The following is a 19,412-nucleotide window of genomic DNA, read 5'->3' on the forward strand; positions in this document are numbered from 1 at the left end:
CCTCGATGCCTGCCGCCGCCTGTGCCCCTCCAGCCCCACAGGCCAAGAGGCCGGGCCTCAGCGTCTGTCTCTTGCCGGGCTGCACGGCCCTGGGCTCGGCGGGGGCCCGGGTGGTCGGCTCACCTGGGCGTCCTGCAGCAGGTCCTCGAGCCGAGTGACGGTGATAGAACGGTCACAGGTATACTTCCTGCGCAGCGTCTCCTGCAGTTTCCGCAGCTGCTCCTCAGCCTCCCGCACGTCCGAGAAGAACTGCGGCGGCAGAAATGGGTAACGCTAGGCCAACAGCCGAGAGCCCCCGGCCAAAGCTGCCCCAGCACGGGCCGGAGGGGCTGGGCCCAACAACCGGGGAGGATTCTGACGCGAGGTCCGTGGGGCAGTGCGCGGGGTCGATTATCCACGTCCGCACGGACACGGGGAGGGGCTCCTCGAGGTCACTGCAGCAGAGCCGGGGGGTGGGGAGCCCAGTTCTCACCTGGAAGTAGGCGGTGTTGTCCTTTAGGTGCGCCTCGATACAACAGCACAGCTGTAGCATCCAGCTCCACTGGGTCTGCAGGGCCGCCTGGAAGGACTGCAGCACAGCACGTGGCCCCGTCGGGCCCTGCCCCGCACAGAGGCCCGGGGGGATCCCCCCAGCCCTGCCCCACCACACCAGGGGGGCCCGGGGGGGGTCCCCGCATCCCCACCCCACCTCTGCCGTGGGCCGGGCAGGGTGGTCTTCCCGAAGCAGGCGGTCGCCGGTGCCCTGGATCTCTTTGATTTTCTTTTCCTTCAGCTCTAGTTCGTGCATCAGGGCCTAACATGGAGGCAAGGGCTCTCAGGGGTGGTGCCAGGGCCGCGTCGGGGTCCACCCATCTCCCGCCAAGCACCACCCGGGGTCTGGAGCCGGACCCGCACTGGGGAGGGCAGTCGTGGGAGGGGAGGGCCCGGAGGCTGGCCACCTGCCTCACCGAGTAGCCCTCCTTCTTGGCGGCCATGTTGGTGTTGCGGTCGCTCCAGTCGAAGCCCACCTCCTCCTCCTCCCTGTCACTCAGCCACATCAGCTCCTTGGTGGCGGCGGCCACAAAGCCATGCAGGCTCTCCAGGGACCGGAGGCGGGCCTTGGAGGAGCTCTGTGAGCAGGCAGGCGGGGAGTGTGTCAGCCCCGCGCCCCCCTCCCACCCCCCCGCCCCCTCCCACCCTCCCACCGCGGATCCCAGCCGGCCGCCACTCACGAGCAGCCTGGTGTACTGCAGGTCCAGCCGACCCAGGCAGTCTCGGTAGGCGCCCCGGGTGGCCGGGGAGAGCTGGCCCTGTGAGAGGTGAGGAGAGGTGAGGCCTGCGGCGGCCAGGACCTGGCCCGCGCCCACCGCCCGGCCCCCACTCACCTCGTCAGTGCGCGCCCGCTCGATCTTGGTCCGGAACTCCTCGACCGACTGGTGCAGGCCTCGGTGGCTGCCCAGCTGCGCCTCCACGCTGGGCAGGTCCACACCCCACTCAGCGCTGTCCAGCCGGCGCTGGTTCTCCTCCACCCAGGCCAGCAGGTCCTGCAGGTAGCGCAGGGTGGAGTCCTCGAGCTCGGGGTGCCTCGGCGTGCTCCGCAGACGCAGGTTGTACTCGGTGCGGACGGCCACCAGACGCTCATGCAGGCGGTACACCCTGTGGGCGGGGCAGGGGTCAGGAGGGGTCAGCGGAAGCGGGGTGCCCTCCCCAGGCCCTGGGGGTGGGCGGGGGCCTGGCCCACCTGCGGTACATCTGCTCGCCCTGCGGGTGCCGCCCATCCTTGAGAGTCTGCACGTCGTTGAACAGCGTCCGGATCATGCTATCCGCCTTGTCCAGGTCCCGCTCCAGCTCGCCCGCCCGCTGCGGGGCCTTGCCTGAGGCCAGCAGCCGGACATCCTGCAAGGTGGTCGCCCTGACTCACAGCCTGGACACCCCGCCGCCCGCCTGCCTGCATGGGGCTCCCCCGCTGCCTCCAGGCCCACCTCCATCCTTTCCCTTTCCTCCCCGTCCACCACGGCACATTCTTCTGATGTTTCTGGCGAAACCCGCAGCCCCCACCTCTCTGGGGGACCCAAGACGGGGTCCAAAGGCCTCCACTAGGGCCCAGAAGCCGGACGGTTCGTGGTCTTATCCTCCAGCTCCCACCCCTGGAAAGTTCTCCCCAAGAGAGCCCCTGTCCAGGCCCACACAGTCCTGCCTCTCTGCGCCCCACGGGTCTGGGCAGCAGCTCAGGGCGGGCCTGGTGCCCAGGAGCCAACTCTGCCCGAAGCTAGCGGTCAGAGTCTGCTCCACACCCAGAGGGAGGAGCGCTCAGGGCCCGCCTCCCTCCCCCAAGCCTCCCCGCCCAGGCCCCCCCTCGAGCCCGCCCCTCACCGACTGCAGCAGGGCGTCGGCCTGGTTCAGCTGCTCTTCACACAACCCGGCCTCCATCTGCAGTTTGCTCACGACACGCTGAAGACGCTCTAGTCTGCGGCCCAGAGCAGCCACGGGACCCCAGTGAGTGGCGTTGGCCACCAGGCTCCCCGCCGCAGAGCGCAGCTCCCCTCCTGCTCCCGGCCTGCCCACCAGCCTGCCTGCGGCCCACAGCTCAGTGTGGGTTTCTCAGCCTCGGGGAGGGGGCATTTCCTCCCCAGGCAGTGACTCACCCTCGGGTGGCTTCCCTGCCACCGCAGGGCCCCACCCGCCGCCCAGCTGCCCCGTCAACCCCAGCGCCCGCCCACCTCTCAAACTCGCTGCGGAGCTGCTTCTCCCGCTCCAGGATGGCCACGTGCAGCTTGCCCCACTCCTTCTCCACGTCCAGCGGGTGGTAGCCGGGGGGCATCTTGAGCTGGCCTGCTTGCACCGCCCCCTGTGGGCAGGGGCCTAGCTCAGGCCTGGGCCAGCAGAGGCTTGGGGGTCACCCGGGCCCCCGGCCCACCCGACCTGAAACAGTCCTGGTCCCAGCTCTGTGGTAAGGCCGGGCCAAGCCTGCTGGAGGGGACCCCACAGGCCCCGGGCTCCCGGGCAGCTTCACTCACCTCCAGAATGCCCCCCGCTCCCCTCCCTCCAGGACCCCCCTCACCTCCAAGGACTGGTAGATGCCCTTGCACCGGTTCTTGTCCGCCTCCTTGGCTGGAAGCTCCGTCTCCTTAAACTTCAAGAACTGGCACCACAGGATCTGGGGACAAGAGGTGTCAGCAGGCAAACCTGGGGCTCCACAGCGGGCACGGGACCCCGGCTAAGCAGAGAAACCCACCTCGATTTCTTCAAAGCTGGAGGGGAAGCGGCGCTCCTCGAAGCCCGCCGTGTGTGCCCGGATCCACTGCAGCACCAGCAGCACCAGCTCGCGGTACTCCTGCCAGCGCAGCTGCAGCTCCTGGGGAGGGGGGCGACGGGCCGTCAGGGGCCCGCCTATCCCCTGCCCGCCCCGGGCCTGCCGGCCGGCACTCACATTAGCCTTCACCCCGTCCTGCACGTCGGGCACCCGGGGCATGGCATCGTACAAGGATGAGACGTAGGTGATGATGGACTTCTCGTCGGGCTGAGGGACGTCCACATCTGCGGGGGAGGAGGGTCAGAGGGGCCTCAGCGAGCGGCAGGGGAGGAGAGAGTGAGGCGGGGGCCGCGGCACGTACCCTCAGGGTCCAGGAGCCTTGTCACCCCCAGGTCCCGCTCTGCCACGGAGAAGGCCTGGTCCAGGTTCTCCAGGTTGGTCTGACGATACACCTTGTTCATGTCGATGAGCGTAGGCCTGTGGGCAAAGGGGCGGGTGGGGCAGGCAGGCGGGAACACAGGGGCAGCGAGGCCCACCGGGCAGGTCAGCGCACAAGACATGCTCTCCTCAGGCCCCCAGAGACACAGAACCCCCAGCACACGCTCATCCTGAAAAACACCCCCACCCCACTAGCGTCCAGTCCCACCCACCCAGGTAGCCCACCTGCAGGTGCTGCACACATTGGGCCCTGGCCCCAGGAGCTCAAGGGGCCTACAGTGGGCACAGGCACAGGGTGGGGTGCCGGTCAGCCTGGGCCCCCCGCAGGGCCGACCCCACACAGGCCCCTTCTGGGGTGTCCACGTGGGGCCAGCGCTCATGGCTCTGAAAACCAGCAGGCTGCTGTCCTCTGGCCTCGAAGCCGGCACGGCCTCAGGAAGGTCCCAGGAGGAGGCGGGAAGGGCGTGCGTAAGGCTGGGCCTACTCGCCTGCACCCTCCCAGGGAGGCGGGCTGGCGCTGGTGCCTGTCCCTGTGGGCGGCAGGTCCCCATGGGCGGCAGATGCCTCCTCGCCCCCACTCGTTTGAAGTTGCCCAGCTGAGGGGCTGCAGGGATGCCCCCGACCCACAGTGCCCTCCCTGCCCCGGGCCGCGTACTTGTGCCGATGGATAATGGCGTTGAAGAGGCGGCCATCTCGCCAGCTGGAGGTGAAGTTGTCACAGCGCAGGCCCTGGAAGCCCTCTATCATGCGCTGGGACCACAGCAGCAGCTTCTCCTTGGCTGTCATGTCCTCCGACTGCCCGCTCACCTGGATGTCCGAGATCTGCCCCACACAGCGGGCAGGAGACGGGAGCTCAGCCACGGCCACCGACCTGCCCGGCGCCCGGTCAGGGTGCACGGGAGCTGCCAGGCCAGCTGAGGCAGGCTGGGGCCACAGGGACCCGCCACACCTCAGTGTCACAAGCCGAGGCCACTCTAGGCAGCAGCTGCCACGGAATGGCAGGCCCCCAGCCCCTGCTGTCGCCACATGGTGGGTGCCCTGGGCTCCCTCCTCCTGGGGCACACCCCGCACCCCGCAAGGCCCCTGCTGTCGCCACATGGTGGATGCCCTGGGCTCCCTCCTCCTGGGGCACACCCCGCACCCCGCAAGGCCCCTGTTGTCGCCACATGGTGGGTGCCCTGGGCTCCCTCCCCCTGGGGCACACCCCGCACCCCGCAAGGCAGGCATGGATCAGAGTTGGTGGATGGTGGGCGCATGGAGCTCACCCAGAAGTCCCAGGCCAAGAAAAGGCTGTCACGAGGGGCAGGGGGCGGGGCAGGGCCTCTCTGGCTGCAGGCCAGGGTTATGTCCCGGGGACTGAGCATGCGCGGCCACTGCAATGCCCGGGCCCTGCACTCGTCCAATCCTTCAGGCCTGGGTCTGCCAGCCTGTCTGCTCCCCCGCCTGCCTGGCCCTAGTTATCTGTCTGTCGGCCTGCCCGCCTGTGTGACTCAGCTGCTGTGCCAGACAGGCTCTGCCTGCCCAGCTCTCAGATTTGCGGCTTCCTGTGCGGGCCGGGCAGGCAGTGCGTGAGTCAGCCCGTGCAGTGGGGTGCTTCTCTAGAACCTTCCCTGGGGCAGGAGGCCACACCAAGAGTAGAGAATGCATTCCTCTGCAGGGAGGCTCTGCGGGCCCTGCCCAGTCAGGGCCAGAGGGCACGGGATAGGCAGGCCTTGGAGAGAGGCCTGGGCCTTGAGGCCACGGAGCTAGCACAGGGCAGCGGCACGGGCTGGCGGGAAGGCTCCAAGTGCCAGGATGCTGAGGGCCCCAGCTCCCAGGCCGCACGCCTAGCCGGGTGCCAGGCCAGCCCCGCCGGAGACTCCGGGGGCGGCAGAGAGTCAGCGGGCGGCCATGCTACCTGGAAGTGCAGGATGATGGTCCAGATCAGGCCGAGGGTCAGCTTGGGGTTGCCGTCGGCAATGTCATCGTTCCTGATGTTCACCAGCTTCACCTGCGAGCAAGCTGCCCTCAGTCGTGCCCCCGAGCGGGCCGGAGAAGGGGGCTGGGGCCCGCGGCCAGGTGGGCGGCATTACCTGGCGGTGTCGGAGGTAGTCCAGGGCGATCTGCACGTTCTGCAGCTTGTGGAAGCGCATCCTGCCCTTCTCCCGCGGCTGGGAGGGGAAGCAGGGCCGGTCAGCGGCCCCAGAGCCCGCTCACAGCCCGTCCTGTGGCTGCGGCGTCTGCCCGCCCTCAGAACCCCCAAGGCATCTATCGTGAGGGTCTTCCCCAGCGGGGCAGCAGCCCTTCCCTGACCCGGGTCCACCCGCCCCAGCTGGGAAGGGGGGGCCGCTGGCCCAGGGGCCAGGCCCAGCAGGGACCAGGCTGCGGGAAGGAAGGAGGGGGAGGGGAGGAGACAATAGCCAGGAAGCCACGGGGGGAGGGCGGTGGCTTTGGGGGAGGGGTCCTCCTGCCGGGTGGTGGCAGCCCCGGCCCAGGCAGTGCGGCAGGCACGATGGCAGGCAGCTGGATGCAGGGCCGTTTGCCAGCCCAAGTGCCATCGGCCCCGGGTGAGCTGGGCTCCTGGTCTCAGGGAGCCCACGTGCCGCCGTGGCCAGCGGGCACAACCACTCACCAGGCGCGAGCTCCTGATTACGTCCCGCTCTCTTGGCTGCCCGGCCAGAGCAGGGCAAAGGGTAAAGGGCAGAGATCAAAGTTCAGAGTCCAAGCAGCAGAGAAACCAAAGCAGAGCAGAGCGTGAGGTTACGGTGTCAAGGCTCCAGCACGGAGGGCAGCAGGGCTGTGCGCCGCGGGCCGCTCCCGGGCCAGGCCCGACACTCCGGACCAGGAGGCGCAGTGGGGGGCGAGGCCAGGCTGGACACGGAGAGGGCACGGGGAAAGACCCCAGGAGGGAACGCAGGCGGGGCCTCGGAGGGGGCGGGCGGTTGGGCGCACGTACCAGGCTGTCCCCTGAGAGCACCTCCAGGAGGGAGATGAGGTTGTGGCCATCACGGAGGTCTTCATACAGGTCACTGATGTGCCTCTGTGCCTGCAGGGACAGAGGACTGGGCTGGCCGCAGGTCCCCAGAACCACCAACAGGCCCAGAGGGCATGAGGCAGGGGCCCACAGAAGATACCCACCCCCGAAGAGGCACCTACCTGTGCCCTCCAGTGCTACACAGAGAGACCAGGAGAGACGGAGAGGAGGAGGAGGGGGACAGAGACAGGAGGCAGGAGCGAGCGAGGGGAGGAAGCAGACAGAAAAGGACAGGTTTCAGAGGTGGGAGGTGAGTTCCCAGGGCAGAGAGGGATGGCCCCGAGCGGCTGGGTGGCAGGAGGCGTGTGGGCCCTTGTTCGGGCTGGAGGGCCAGGGGCACGCTCCTTCACCCCCACCCGCAGTCTCCTCAGCCCCTGCGACACGCGCACGCAACGCGGGCGCTTCTGCACACACCCACGTGTGCACATGCCACCAACCTTGATGAGGTGCTTGTTGACCCACTTGGTGAAGGTTTTCTTCTGCACACGGTCCCGCTCATCTGGGAGAGACAGGGCCAGGTTACCTGGGGCCTGGGAGGAGCCCTGCGAGCCCCCAGGAGGCGACCACCACGCAGATAACAGCGGCTGGCGCCTGAAGGGGGCCTCAGCCTCACAAGGCAACCCAGCCTCCCTGCCCCTGCCCGACGCCGCCCTCCTGAGCCCTGGACAGGTGGGGAGGGGCCAGGCACGGTGCCCACCGCTGGGTCTCCTCACTGTCTCCCCCTGAGGCTGGGAGGGTCTAGAGCCACGGCACACAGGTCCCGGCCTGCCCCTCCCCCCACAGGCTGCCCCCCAGGGCCCTGGGCTGGGCAGGGATGCCGCGAGGGTGAAGCTCTCCTCCCCACGGGGCAGTGGGCCTTTCCCGGCACACAGAGAGCTGTCCCCCCACACACTGCCCGACACCCGAGGCCCACAGGCCACTGCCGGCCTCTCTGTGCTGGGCACGGGTGGCTGGCCCCCCACCCCGGCAGCTCTGCACCTGGGCCAGGACACAGCACGCTCCCCGTGGCGCCAGCCACCTGCCTCAGTCTGTCCCCCAAATTCAGACCCTCAGAGTCTGGGCCCCACCCCACCCAGTGCCACGTTTCCCACGGCAGGAACTGGGCCCTTCCTGCCCCACGCCTGCCCTGCCGAGCGAGGAGTGCCCGCTACCTTTCTTGCCCTCTGAAGCCCTGAGCACAGCCAGGTAGAGGTTGTCCTCCGAGCTGGTTCTCTTGTGACCCAGGCCCTTGGGCTCGGGCACTTGGAGCCAGTTCTGAGACATGATGCCGCGCCCACCCCTTCGGTGCTCGGTCCCTCAGTCCCCAGGTGCTGTGCTCTGGTGTGCGGCACACAGCGGCCGAAGGTGCTCGCTCAGTGGCTCAGCTCAGCTCAGCTCAGAGCCCAGTCGGTGGGGCCACGCCCGGCCCGCAGTACTCCCCAACTGCTGTCCCCGCCCCTGGAGCCCCACCCCACCCTGCACAACCCCCAGAGAGGGAGTGTCCCTGCGGGAAGGAGGAAGATGACCCCTCCCCCATGGCCACACCCACAGCCCGACAGAAACAGGAAACCCAGGGGTTTCCTCACCCACCCAGCCCGCTGCAGCCCCTGGCGGGACCCGGGGGTACAAGGGGACCTGGCACCTCGCCGGAATCACAGGGAACCACACGCCTTCCTCATGGCCACTCCGAAGGAGGGTCCCCCCACAGGGAGGGTACCTGAGTGCCGCTGGGCCCAGGGAGCCCACGGGTCACACCTCTTGAGCAAGCACCGGCTCAGGGCTGCCGAGCCCAGGGCTACTCCTGTGCCTGCCCACACTACCTGCTGGAGGGGCTCTAAGGAGGGACCCCCAAGCTGAGTGACACCTGGCTTGGGGGGGGCAAGCGCCCATCCTTTCCTTGCAGCCCCCCTAAATCATCCCTTCTCATAGACCTACATGCCCTCTGTGGGGTGGGAGCCAGGCTCCACTGTGCCCCTGGCTTCAGGGCCACTATGGTCCAGTGCCAGGCGGGCCCTCCCCGAGCTGCCCACCAGGCATGTCCTGGAGCAGTGCCCCATACGAAGGCAGAGCACACAGCAGGGCGGGAGGGGGCACATAGCCGAGCGCTGACTCACCCAGCAGGACTGCCCAGCCCTGAGCCGCAGGAACTCTGCCCCACGGTCGGGAGGGGAGGTCTGGGGCCAGAGGGGAGCACGGGGCGGGGGGGGGGCGGCAGCCAGTGAGTCAGGGATGGGGAGGCCCCCCTCCCCTGCACGGTGACTCACAGGAAAGGAAGCCGCACCTGGGGGCAGTGGGGGCAGGACGGGTGGGGCGCACAGATAACAGCTATTTGGGCTGTGAAGGTGGGAGGACAAAGGGCACTGGGTGCCGCCTGGCCTGCTCCCTCTGGTCTCGCACACAGCTTCCCCTGGAAGCGTGGGGACTGCCCAGGCTGCCCGACCACCGCAGGAAAGAATGCACCGCCCCATCACAGAATTTTCCAGTCAGATGTGATGTGATGCAGCCGTCAGCGCTGCCCCCCCATGCCCACAGCACCTCCGGCCTCTGGCCTCTGCTCCAGGGAAACCTCACCCCACCCCATCCCCGCTTGCCCTTCTGCAGCCACAGGAGGGCGCCCAAACCCCACGGGGCAGGGGGTGCCCCAGCCAGGTGGCGCTGCTTACACCCCACCCCCGGCCCTAGGGGCTCTGCCGAATGCCACATCCCTCCCGACCTCGGAGAGGCCCCTCAGGCCCCAAGCCCAGACTCTGCATCTGCCCTACACAGCCCGCAGCCTCTGTGCAGGGCCTGCAGAGGCCCCACGGACATCAGCTCTTCACCCTCCAGAGGCACTCCAGAGTCCCAAATCTGACCCCACGCTGGCCAGCACTCCCAGGACAGGGTCACCGAGAAGGTCTAACACCCACTGCCCCTCCCCGGGTTTGGATCGTGCAGAAACGCAGCCGCTCATCCCAGCAGAAGTTCAAAAAGTCTGTACGGAGCGCCTGCTGTATGCAGGCTCGGGGCTAGTCCAGCTGTAACAGGGAGGTGAGGTCTCTGCCTACAGGGGTAGGGGTGTCATTCTGGGGAGGGGCACACACACGAGGCCCCTGGGAATGAGCCAGGAGCTGGAGCAGGGAATCCAGGACAAGCAGGACCCACTGGACTTGGTGAGCCCCCAGCCCAGGCCCCAGCCCCAGCTCCTTCTCCAGATTTCTCTCTGCCACCGAGAGGCCTCCAAGGATGCTGTCTCACCGTCTGGGATGGGGTTCCACCTCCTCCTCCCAAGCCTGGCTCCAGCGCCCGGCCCCACTGGACGCCCTCTTGCCTCTGAGCTCCCCCCAGGGTCTCAGAGCTCGTCCTCTCCCCCCTCCACAGCCCCTCCCTCCAGCCCTGCCTACTAGCCCCTCGCTCCTAGCTGTAGATGCTCCCTCCCCTGTCCATCCTATTCGGGCCCTCAAACCCAGAGACAACCCCTCCCAGGCCGGCCCTGCCCCGCCTGACTCCCCACAGGCCAGGCTGCAGCACATCTCAGCCGGCCCTCCCCAGGACATTCCCCAGCACTGGTGCGCCTGCACATCTGCCTGACCCCTGTCCTGTCCACCAGCCCAGCATCCCCTAGAGCTGCCCATGCCCTCTGAAGAATATCGATGCCTCCTCCTACAGATATGGAAACTAAGGCTGGAAGCCCGCCACGATTAGTGGAGCCGCTCCTGGGACAGGAAGCTTGCAGACGGAGAAGGGTACCTCGGCCCAGGAGAGACGGGAGGCCGAGGGCCTGCAGCCCCGCCCCCAGCTCCTCCCTCTCCCCTCACGCGGCCGACTGCCAACTGCCTGGTGCCCAGAAGCCGAGGCCCAGGCCCAAGCCGCCCCGCCCACCTCCCCCTCCCCCTTCTCCTGAGGGAACAAAGGGGCAGAGGGGACCTCACTCCGCCTTCCTCCCCAGGTGTTTCCGGAACCGAGCCTGCGGGTGGGGCTGCACTTGGGCGGGGCAGCACCCGGTGGAGATGACAAGGAGACAGAGGCAGGTGACCCCCCCTGCACCACCACCCTCCAGCCGCATGCACCCACCTACGCAGCACAGCTGCCCGTAGAGGTAGCCCCTGCGGGCCTGCTCGCAGCCCCCATCCAGCCAGCACGGCCGTTCCAGCACAACCTCCTTCTGCGTGGCAAGAGCGACTCCCGCCCCCCGTGTGCCGGGCGCAGCCATGAGCTTGGGCGCCCTGGGGACAGCACACAGGACAGTGCAGCGTCTGCTTCCCAGCCCACCCGTGAGGCCGGGGCCGCCAGCTCTTCTCTCCACACCCTCCCCAGCCGCGGCGGCGGGCCAGACGCCGAGAACCTGCCCCCGGCGGGCGCCCCGCCCAATGTGAGCCTGGAAGCCGCGCCCCTACGTGGAGGGAGAGGACCCGGCTACCCGGCTAGGCCTGGAGGACTGGGGGCAGGGGGAGGCTGCCCTCGAAGACAAAGAGGCCTGGGAACTCCCTAAGATAACCGCTCCCGTGGACGACGCTCCCTGCAGGATTCGAGGGAGAGGCTGGGGGCAGTGCGGGGAGCAGGGGCTGAGACAGCCGGGAACAGAGCAGGAGGGGCACCAAGGGCAGCAGGGACGGGGAGCAGGCTAGGACAGCGGCCGAAGGGGAGCCCCTTCCCCACGTGGGGACAGGGCACAGCAGCAGGCTGAGGGAGGGAGGGCCAACCCGCAGCAAAGAAGTCCTGGCCCGAGCACTTTTATTGACCGTCCCTGCAGCTGAGTCACCAGCTGCTCCCCAGCCCCCAAAAGCCACGCCTAGAAAGCCCATCCGGACTCAGACCTAGGGCCCAGCGGGCCCAGCATCCCTGTCAGGGGCCAGCTCTGGCCACCCCCACTGAGGGCAAGCCTCCACACTCCAGGCTATGCCCAGTGCGGACCGGCAGGTCCCCAGTGAGGCAGTCCCTCTGGCCAGAACCCCAGTCCCCATGCCCCCGCCCCCCAGCTCATTCGCTTGAGTGGAAGCCCCACCCTCCTGGGCTGCACGCCGCTGCTGCCAAGGGCTACAGCCCAGAGCGGGTGACCTGGAGCAGGGGGCGGGCAGAGCACAGCCAGGCTGCCGGTCCCAGGCGTTCCTAGGCCCTGGCCCTGCCTCACCTCTGCGCAGGGGCGGGGAGGCTCCGCCCACGCCCCTCCCCACCTCAGTCCTGGGCAGGAGCTCTCCCAAGACCTGCCCCAGGACACCCGGCCTGTACCTGCCAGCTGGTTTCTGTGCACAGTCACCTGTGCTCACCCTGTCCCTGACTGCTAGGGAGGGACGTCCCTTCCGGACTGGATGCTCCCGCACTGCCCCTGCCACCCACTCCCCACATGTCCGGAGCCCCCCCTCCCAGCAGGGGGCTCCAGGCTGATGAAGCCACAGAGCCCCGGCCCCGCCCAGAGAAGCAGGGTAGGAGGCGGGGGCGACACCGCTTCTGAGCACGTGCCAGAGCCGCTTCCCCCGGGACGGAAGGGGAGGGCGTAGGGAAACGCAGGGGCGGGAGGGAGGCGGCCCCTTGCCCGCCCCGCCCTCAGCCTCCTGACGGGTGGCGGCTGGTGACAGCAGCCCGGGCAGTAGCCACCAGCGGGCTTACCTTGCTCATCCTGCGCCCGCCGGCGCCCCCTGTGCCAGTGCCACACAGCGGCCAGGGTGACAACGTGGCCCACGACCACCAGGGAAGGGAACAGACTGCCCGACGGCTCCATGGCTCTGGAGAGCAGAGCAGGCGGAATCGCCCTTCGGAAGGGCTGCTCGAGGCCGGGCAGCCCCCTCCCTTCCCCGAGCGGAGAGGACGGCGGGGGGTGCCCGGGACCAGGGACCGCCCCCTGCGGGACCGCCCTACCACCGTCCGCCAGGCGCCCAGAGACCGGCCCTGGCGCTGCTGCCGCTGCCGCTGCCGCTGCTGCCGCACCAGCTGTGCTCCCGCCAGCCCCCCTCTCCCCCCCTCCCGGCCGCTCCGCGCTCCCCACCCTCCCACGGCGGCGCCGGCTCAGCTGTCCCAGCGCAGCTATCACGCTGTCACGCTCAAGGTTAGCGGGAGCCTTAACCCCTGCCCACCCTCGGCCACACCCGCCAGGAGGAGGGGCCTACGGGGAAGCCAGGCCGAGCGGCAGCCCCCCCCACAGCCTGGGCCCTGGGCGGCCTCAGCACAGTCCTGCCCCCACCCCCACCAGGAGGGCGACCGTGGTGCCCGAGCACCCCACTCTGCCTCCAAGGGTACCCTCTGGTGACAGCTGCCAGCACCCCAGCCCTCGCTGGCCTCCCAGGCTGGCAGCTGACCTAACCACCCTCAAAGACAAGCGGCCAGAGCCCCGACGCACGCCCCTACCCGCCACAGGACAACAGACAGGGTGCGGGGGAGGGGCCCAGGTGCCGGCCTGGAGAGCAGACCGTGCACAGAGGTAAGGACAGAGCCTCCCACCCGCGGCCCCAGCCGGGCTTTCGAAGGCTGCCCCACCTACCCGGCACAATCTTCATTGGGGACAGTGGCGGGAGCCCACGGGTCCGACTGGGAATGGGTGCGGGGTGTGGGGAGGGTCACAGGCCCCTCGGAGGGAACAGTGAGCCCGGCAGTGGCGGTGGTGCCGCTGACAGCAGCAGTGCCTGTGTCCGTGGGGGAGGGGACGGGTGGGCAGGGGGCCCGGGGGATATAAATATCCAAGGAGGCCCAGCGAGGCCCGTCATGTGTCCAGACTTAGAACATGACGTGCAGAGCGAGGGCACCTGGGCCCAGAGCCTCGCTGGAGCCCAGGCTGACTGGGCGGCACCACCCCACCACCCGACGCTCCCCCCAGGCTCCCACGGGTGATTCTAATAATAAGAAGCCTCCTGGAACAGGCCAAGCAGCGGCATGTGGGCCTCGGGGGCTCACGTCCCCCTTGAATGGGGCACAGCCCCGCCCTGCCGGCCTCGTGGGGTAGGGACAGCAGTGGGGGAGCACTCGGAAAGGCCACACAGGCAAGGGCTCCCCCCACCCCCCTGCACAAATCACAGGACGCAACACCTGGCCCAGAGGGGCGGGACGGCCTCCCCAAGGTGACATCTCAGGTCAAATCGGGCTGGGCCACATGAGCACCCGCCCCCCAGCTCGGGCCGTGCCTCCCCACCCCAGGACAGTCCCAGTGTCTACGCTGACCCCACCCAGACCCCATCAGCAGCGGGTCTGCAGAACGCTTGGGGCCGAGGTACCGGCCCACATGACATCCTGGACTGACCCAGGCCTCAGTGCGCTCAGAAAACAGGACGTGGGGGTCACGGTCCTTCCCCTCTCCTCCCAGCAGCCTGGACCCCTCAGGCCCGAGCAGACAGAGCACTGGGGTTGGTACCCCATTTTGTAGCGCTTCCCCTGTGTCCAGCACCATTCTATTCCAATCCTCAGAGAAAGCTACGGAGTAAGCCCCGTGTATTACTGCATCGTACAGATGAGGAAACCAAGGCACAGAAAGGATGAGGGGCTCACCCTCGGTCACACAAGGCTGTGATGTCAGCCCCGGCGGTCTGCCTGGAGTGTGTGGTCAGCCTGTAGCAAAGCACGGCAAACCACACTTGGCCTCTGGCCGCCGGGATAGAGGCCCCCTGGTCCACATGGGGAGGCCAGGGGCAACGATAAGAGGACCGGAGGGGTGAAGGGGTGGAGGGCCAGGTCACCCAAGCCTCCTGCCCATCAACCCCGTGCCTCAGAAACTCACTTCTGAAGGAAACTGGCCTGCAGCAGCCAGCTCTGGAGGCTGGGACTGGGCTCCTCAGAGGAGTCAACAGCCGGGGGAGAACCACTCCCAGAGGCAAGGGTGTCCCTTGCTCGAGGGTGGTGGGCAGCACCCCCCGCCCCCGCCAGGGACCTGGGGCACGGCCTGCAGCTCCCAGAGCCTCCATCCCACACCACACACGCCCGGGCACCTCTGAGAGGGAGCCGTGCCCATCCCCGAGTCCCGAGTCTCGAGTCCTGCCCCTCCAGGGCCCGGCCACAGGCTGGAGGGGAGAGGCCTGGATCCCTCCCTCCCAAAGGCCTGCAGCCCCCGCCCAGCCCTGCCCTACCTTGGCCCAGCTGAATCAGCTCCTCGATGCTGAACCTGTCCATGGCTGCCGACCGGTAGAGAGGAAAGGAAGGGAAGGCAGGAAGGAGGGAAAGGATGGGAGGCGGAGGGCAGGCTCGCTGGAGCCCTGGGAGCCGTGGCTCCTCCTCACGGCCACCCCTTAGTCAGCAAGCCCAGCAGAGCCGAAGCTCAGCGGATCAACAGGTCGGACCAGCCTGCCTGCAGCCCCTGAGCCCTCAGGCGGGGCCAGAGGACCGGTCTCCCTCCGGTGCCTGCCCGGCCCACCCCGGCCCACCCCGCAGCCTCCCCCTTGCTGCACAGGCCTCACCAGCCTGCGCCTCCCCGGCCCCTCCTGGACCCCTCCCCGCCATATCCCCCACGACCAGCTCAGGCGCAGCCACCACGGCCTCCAGCCCTGACAAAGGTGACATCTCTTCACTGAGTCCCAGCCTCTGCGCTCCTCCCCTCCCCGGGCGCTGGCCTGCCCAGCCACCGCAGAACCCAGTAGAAGACAAATCTAATCGTGCCCCGCGCGCCCTGCTTAGAAAACCTGCCAGAGTTCTGCAGATTTCTCCGAAGACAGCCCAGACTCACGGAAGGCGGGCTGGGGCGCCACGCGCCGTGAAAAGGAGCACGGCAGCTCTGTGCGCTGACTCTGTGTCCCCTGTGTGGGGGACAAGCCGCGTGGGAGAGCCAGGTGCACAGCGGAGTCAGGAGAAGCAAGACCCCGAAGGCAACCTGCGTCTGCCGTGTAAGACGCTGTCGGAGCAGCACAGGTGCTGAGGGCGTTCGGATGGTACCTCTTCTCTACAGAAGTTTCAGTTCACTCTGAATTTTAAGCCATGCCGAGCATTACCACTTCAAACATAAATGAAATTCATATATAAAAACCCATCCCACGAGTTTTCTATCACACAAAGCAACCCCAAATTCCTCGCCCTCCCGCCACCTGGCCTCCCTCTGTCCCTCCTCCTGCCAGGCGGCTCTTGGCCAAGCGTGGTCCTCGTCACTCCACACAGGGGCCCTCCCTGCTAGCTCTGCATCCAGCCCATCCCCAGACGCTGGGGGCTCCCGGGCCGGGACTCGGCCTGGGTCTGGCTGGTAAGTGGCTGAACAAGCGAGTGGACACCTTCCCACTCGGAGGAGCAGACCAGCAGGGCACAGGTGGGCGGGTGGCCTCACGGTGGGGACCGTGGTGCGGCAGGCACAGCTGACTGCCCTGCAGCGTCCGTCACTCCCCAGCCGGGGCTGGACGTGCACAGGCAGCCCACCTGACCAAGGCCACTCTGGTAAGCAGGGCGGCTGGCCCCAGGGGCTGTTGACCTGGTCCTTCTGCAAGCTGACTGGGGGGCGAGGCTGTGAGGAAGGAGGCGGCTGTGTGGCTCATCACTTGATAATTTTTAAAACCCTGGGAAGTCGATGGTTCTAAATGTCATCAGAACCTTCGTAGCCAGCGTGTGGAGCGTCACAACCCCTGCAGACCTGGATGTAGCCTGTGCCACACCCAGCACCCAAGGCACCCTAGGCGTCCTCCTGTACCCAGAGTGGCACTCAGATCCTGTGCTAGGCCTGAGGGACCAAGGGGAAGGGGAGCCCACACCCGCCGGCCCTGACTCATCCTGGAGCTGGAGCTCATTTCCTGTTGGAAACTCTGAGCTGCCACCGGCGACTGCGGCCGGGAAGGGAAGACTGAGTCACCTCCGTCAGGGCTGCGGGGTCCCCCCCACCCCCCACCCCCGCTCTGCCCACTGCAGCCACACCCAGTCTCCCCTCCTGGCCCACGGCCAACTGCCCGCCCAGCCACCATGCCCAGCCCAGCCAGGCCACAGACAAGGAAGGAAGGAGCGAAGCGGAGGGAGGGGCTTGAGCTCACCACACCCCCGACCCAAGAAGGGGGAGAAGGCTTGTCCACCAGCCACTGAGCAGGGTAGGGGCAGCAGCGAGGTGAAGGTTGGGGGAGAAGGCTCAGGCCGAGAGCCGGCCACCGGGTGCTTGGTCACAGCTGACCAAGCACCCAGCGAAGCACTACTGACTCTTTGTGGGTGTCACTGTCACCCCATTGACAGGAGCTGGAGAGGCCGTGTGGTGAGCCCGAGGCTGCCCCTCTGCCCACAGCCTCACTGATCCTCCCAGATGGGCTCCCACACCTAGGCCCGAGTTTGCGGGTCCAACCCAGACCAGGCCAGGGCCGGCGCTTCCGCTCAGCACCTGGGCCTGCGCCTGGGTCCCCAGACCACGCTCATTTACCTGGCAAACTCCTGCCCACCCTGCTAGCCTCACCCCAGGCCCCCCTGCCAACCCCTCAGAAACCAAGTTCCTCCCCAGGTAGTGAGACACAGAGACGGAAGCAGGTGCGGGCTGCCCCGCCCCAACGCCAAGGCCAAGGAGCTCCAGAAGCGCATGTGTGAGCCTCGAGCTGCACGGGACCCTCTGCCCATCTGGGTCCTGCAGCACAGGTGCTTAGGGACAGAGGGATGCCACAGAGCAGGGACACAGCAAGGGCTGCTGGCCACCTCTGGGACAAGAGGACCTGTCCCATCCTCTGAGACCTGGCTCCCGCTGGGAAGGATCTGCCTAGACCCCAGGCTGGGCCCTGCACCCGCCATGCCTTGGCCTCAGGCCCCGCGGCAGATGTTCCTACCTAGGGTCTGCTCTTCTCGCCCCAACCCAGGGCTGCCTGTCTAGGCCATCACCAACCCCAAGCCGACCAAATGGCCAGTCACAGTATCACGTCTGTGCCACACAACCATGGGGGCAGGTGCCACCCCAACTGGACAAACTCAAGGCTCAGAAAGGTCAGGGAGTCACCCACACTGTTGGAGAGAAGCTACACCGCTGTCCCATCCCAGCACCTCCTCTGCATGCCCCCACCTCCTGCTGAGAGGGCCTCAGGGCCGACAAGTCGCTGGGCTGGGGGGGGGATGCGGGGGGTGGGGGGCGAGCAGGGCATGGGACAAGGGCAACGCTGGGGAGAGGGCTGAGGGTGCGGCCAGGGCTGTGTTAACAGCTGGTCCTGCCAGTCCAAGAACCACAAGCCCCACCCCTAGCTCCGGGGTGTGCCTGGGGATGGGCTGGCAGTAACCCACCGGCTCCTCCTTGGCCTACCCACCCCAAGGTCCTCAAGCCAGGAGGAGGAGCCCTGTGGGTCCACTGACCAGAGCGCGCAGGCAGAAACAGCGCCCCCTGCTGGCGGGAGCAAAGCTTTTGCACACTGGCTGCCCACCCCAGCCCACCAGGCCCAGGCCCCAGCACCCCCTCCCATCCCCCACCCTGGGGCCAGGACACAGCTACCTGCGGCTGGGGCAGGCTCCCGGCCAGGCCTCGCCAGGGTCCCTGGTGTGGTGGCGGGCACCACAGGGGGCTCAGGTGCCCCCTCCTCAGGCTCCTTCCGGCGGTAGACCCACCGCTCCTCACGGGTAGGGTCCTCGGCTGGCAGCGGCCCCCGCTTGGGCGGGCAGCCCAGGGGACCCTGCACGGCCTGCACGTGGGGGGTGCGGCGGGCAGGCATCACCATGGCGACAGGGCGGCGCACCCGCTGCAAAGAGGCGGGCACGATTTCCGGCGGCAGGTGCAGATACTGGCGCAGGTGGGCAATGCCCTCGTTGGTGAGGTACCAGTAAAAGTGGCGCCAGGCGAAGGTCTCCCGCACCAGGCCCCGCGCCCGCAGGGAGGCCATGGCGCGCGTGACCTGCAGGTTGGTGACACCGGGCACGTGGGGATGCAGGCTGCGGGGCCGCCGGTCCTTCTTGGCCACCATCACACCCTCGCGGAAGAGCACCTCGTAAATGGTCCGCAGCTGGTCCAGTGGCATGAGCATGCCGGCCACCATGGCTGCCTGAGCCGGTGAGTCGAGGGCGCTGGCGAGTCGAGGGCGGCGGGCGGGGCGGAGGGAGGGAGGAGGCCCAGGAGACGCCCTCGGCACAAGGTGCAACCGGGGCCGAAGGGTAGGCAGGCCGTGGCGCTGAGCTCGAGGGCGCGGGCTCCGGGCTTGTGGCTCGCGGCGCCTGGCTCTCCGGCTCCGTGCGATTCCTGCCGGCACTGCGGCCTGCCCACCGCTTGCGCGAGCCTCCCGCCTGCCCGCCCTTCAGGACGCCCAGGCCGGCCCCCTCTGACTCAGCAGCAAGGGCGGCCCCTCCCACCCTCAGCTAACAGGGCCCCTCGCAGAGTGGGGGGCACCTCGCAGCAGCGGCCATCCCCAAGGCAGGTCCCCTCCCCTCCCAGGCCCGCGGCTCCACGTCAGAAATTACATCAGTTTCTAAACACTTCCTTCAGGGTTCCTAAGATTAGGGGGAGGGTGGACAGGAGTGCCTGGGGACCCAGAATCTAAAAGGCTGGCAGAAGGGAAGCGGGAGCGGAGAGAGCAGGAGGGTCCTTAGGCCCGGGACCCAACTCAGGGTTGTGGTCTCAGAGCCTCAGGGATTCACAAGGACCTGAAGAGGAGGGCTGGGCCGTCTGGGCAGGGGGTCCTCTAGGTCTAAGGGAGGAGAGCTGAGGTCTTGGGGGGACTCAAGGGCTGAGGGAAGAGCTGCGGTCTTGGGGGGGCAGAGGTCTGAGGGGAATGGCAGGGGCAGCTGCTGCAGCACATGGGCAGGCTGGAGGCACCACTGGCTGCCTGCCATCAAGCAGGCAAAGGGACAGAGCCCCCACCTCCAAATGTCGGACCCAGACAACGGCCACCCTCCTTAACACTTGCCATGCCAGGCCAGATCAAGGGTGGGCCAGGAACA

General features: G+C 68.0%; 1 protein-coding gene and 1 long non-coding RNA gene across 10 annotated transcripts in view; one reads left to right on the top strand and one right to left on the bottom strand.

The window, feature by feature from the left end:
- The window catches only part of LOC109552684 (uncharacterized), a 148,805-nt gene that overhangs the window by 122,188 nt on the left and 7,205 nt on the right, over positions 1–19,412 (top strand). The window lies entirely within an intron of this gene.
- PLEC (plectin) overlaps positions 1–19,412 on the bottom strand; it is a 57,597-nt gene that overhangs the window by 15,811 nt on the left and 22,374 nt on the right. For 4 of the 9 annotated variants that reach the window (XM_073794260.1, XM_073794261.1, XM_033843127.2 and 1 more), the window contains 18 exons: positions 7,121–7,182; positions 6,606–6,695; positions 5,743–5,820; positions 5,568–5,660; positions 4,326–4,492; positions 3,594–3,709; positions 3,410–3,516; positions 3,215–3,334; positions 3,041–3,136; positions 2,700–2,827; positions 2,353–2,446; positions 1,721–1,875; positions 1,365–1,635; positions 1,212–1,289; positions 948–1,109; positions 689–793; positions 473–568; positions 124–249 (listed from right to left, as the gene is read on the bottom strand). In XM_073794260.1, coding sequence (XP_073650361.1) covers positions 124–249; positions 473–568; positions 689–793; positions 948–1,109; positions 1,212–1,289; positions 1,365–1,635; positions 1,721–1,875; positions 2,353–2,446; positions 2,700–2,827; positions 3,041–3,136; positions 3,215–3,334; positions 3,410–3,516; positions 3,594–3,709; positions 4,326–4,492; positions 5,568–5,660; positions 5,743–5,820; positions 6,606–6,695; positions 7,121–7,182 — 2,144 coding nt within the window. Of the gene's footprint in view, positions 1–123; positions 250–472; positions 569–688; positions 794–947; positions 1,110–1,211; positions 1,290–1,364; positions 1,636–1,720; positions 1,876–2,352; positions 2,447–2,699; positions 2,828–3,040; positions 3,137–3,214; positions 3,335–3,409; positions 3,517–3,593; positions 3,710–4,325; positions 4,493–5,567; positions 5,661–5,742; positions 5,821–6,605; positions 6,696–7,120; positions 7,183–7,834; positions 8,062–10,712; positions 11,501–12,245; positions 13,218–14,686; positions 15,560–17,976; positions 18,693–19,412 lie in introns of those variants that run through there. The other 5 variants (XM_033843126.2, XM_033843133.2, XM_033843131.2 and 2 more) reach the window with 5 other exon arrangements.

The sequence above is a fragment of the Tursiops truncatus genome, chromosome 17, assembly GCF_011762595.2.
Source record: "Tursiops truncatus isolate mTurTru1 chromosome 17, mTurTru1.mat.Y, whole genome shotgun sequence".
Taxonomy (NCBI): domain Eukaryota; kingdom Metazoa; phylum Chordata; class Mammalia; order Artiodactyla; family Delphinidae; genus Tursiops; species Tursiops truncatus.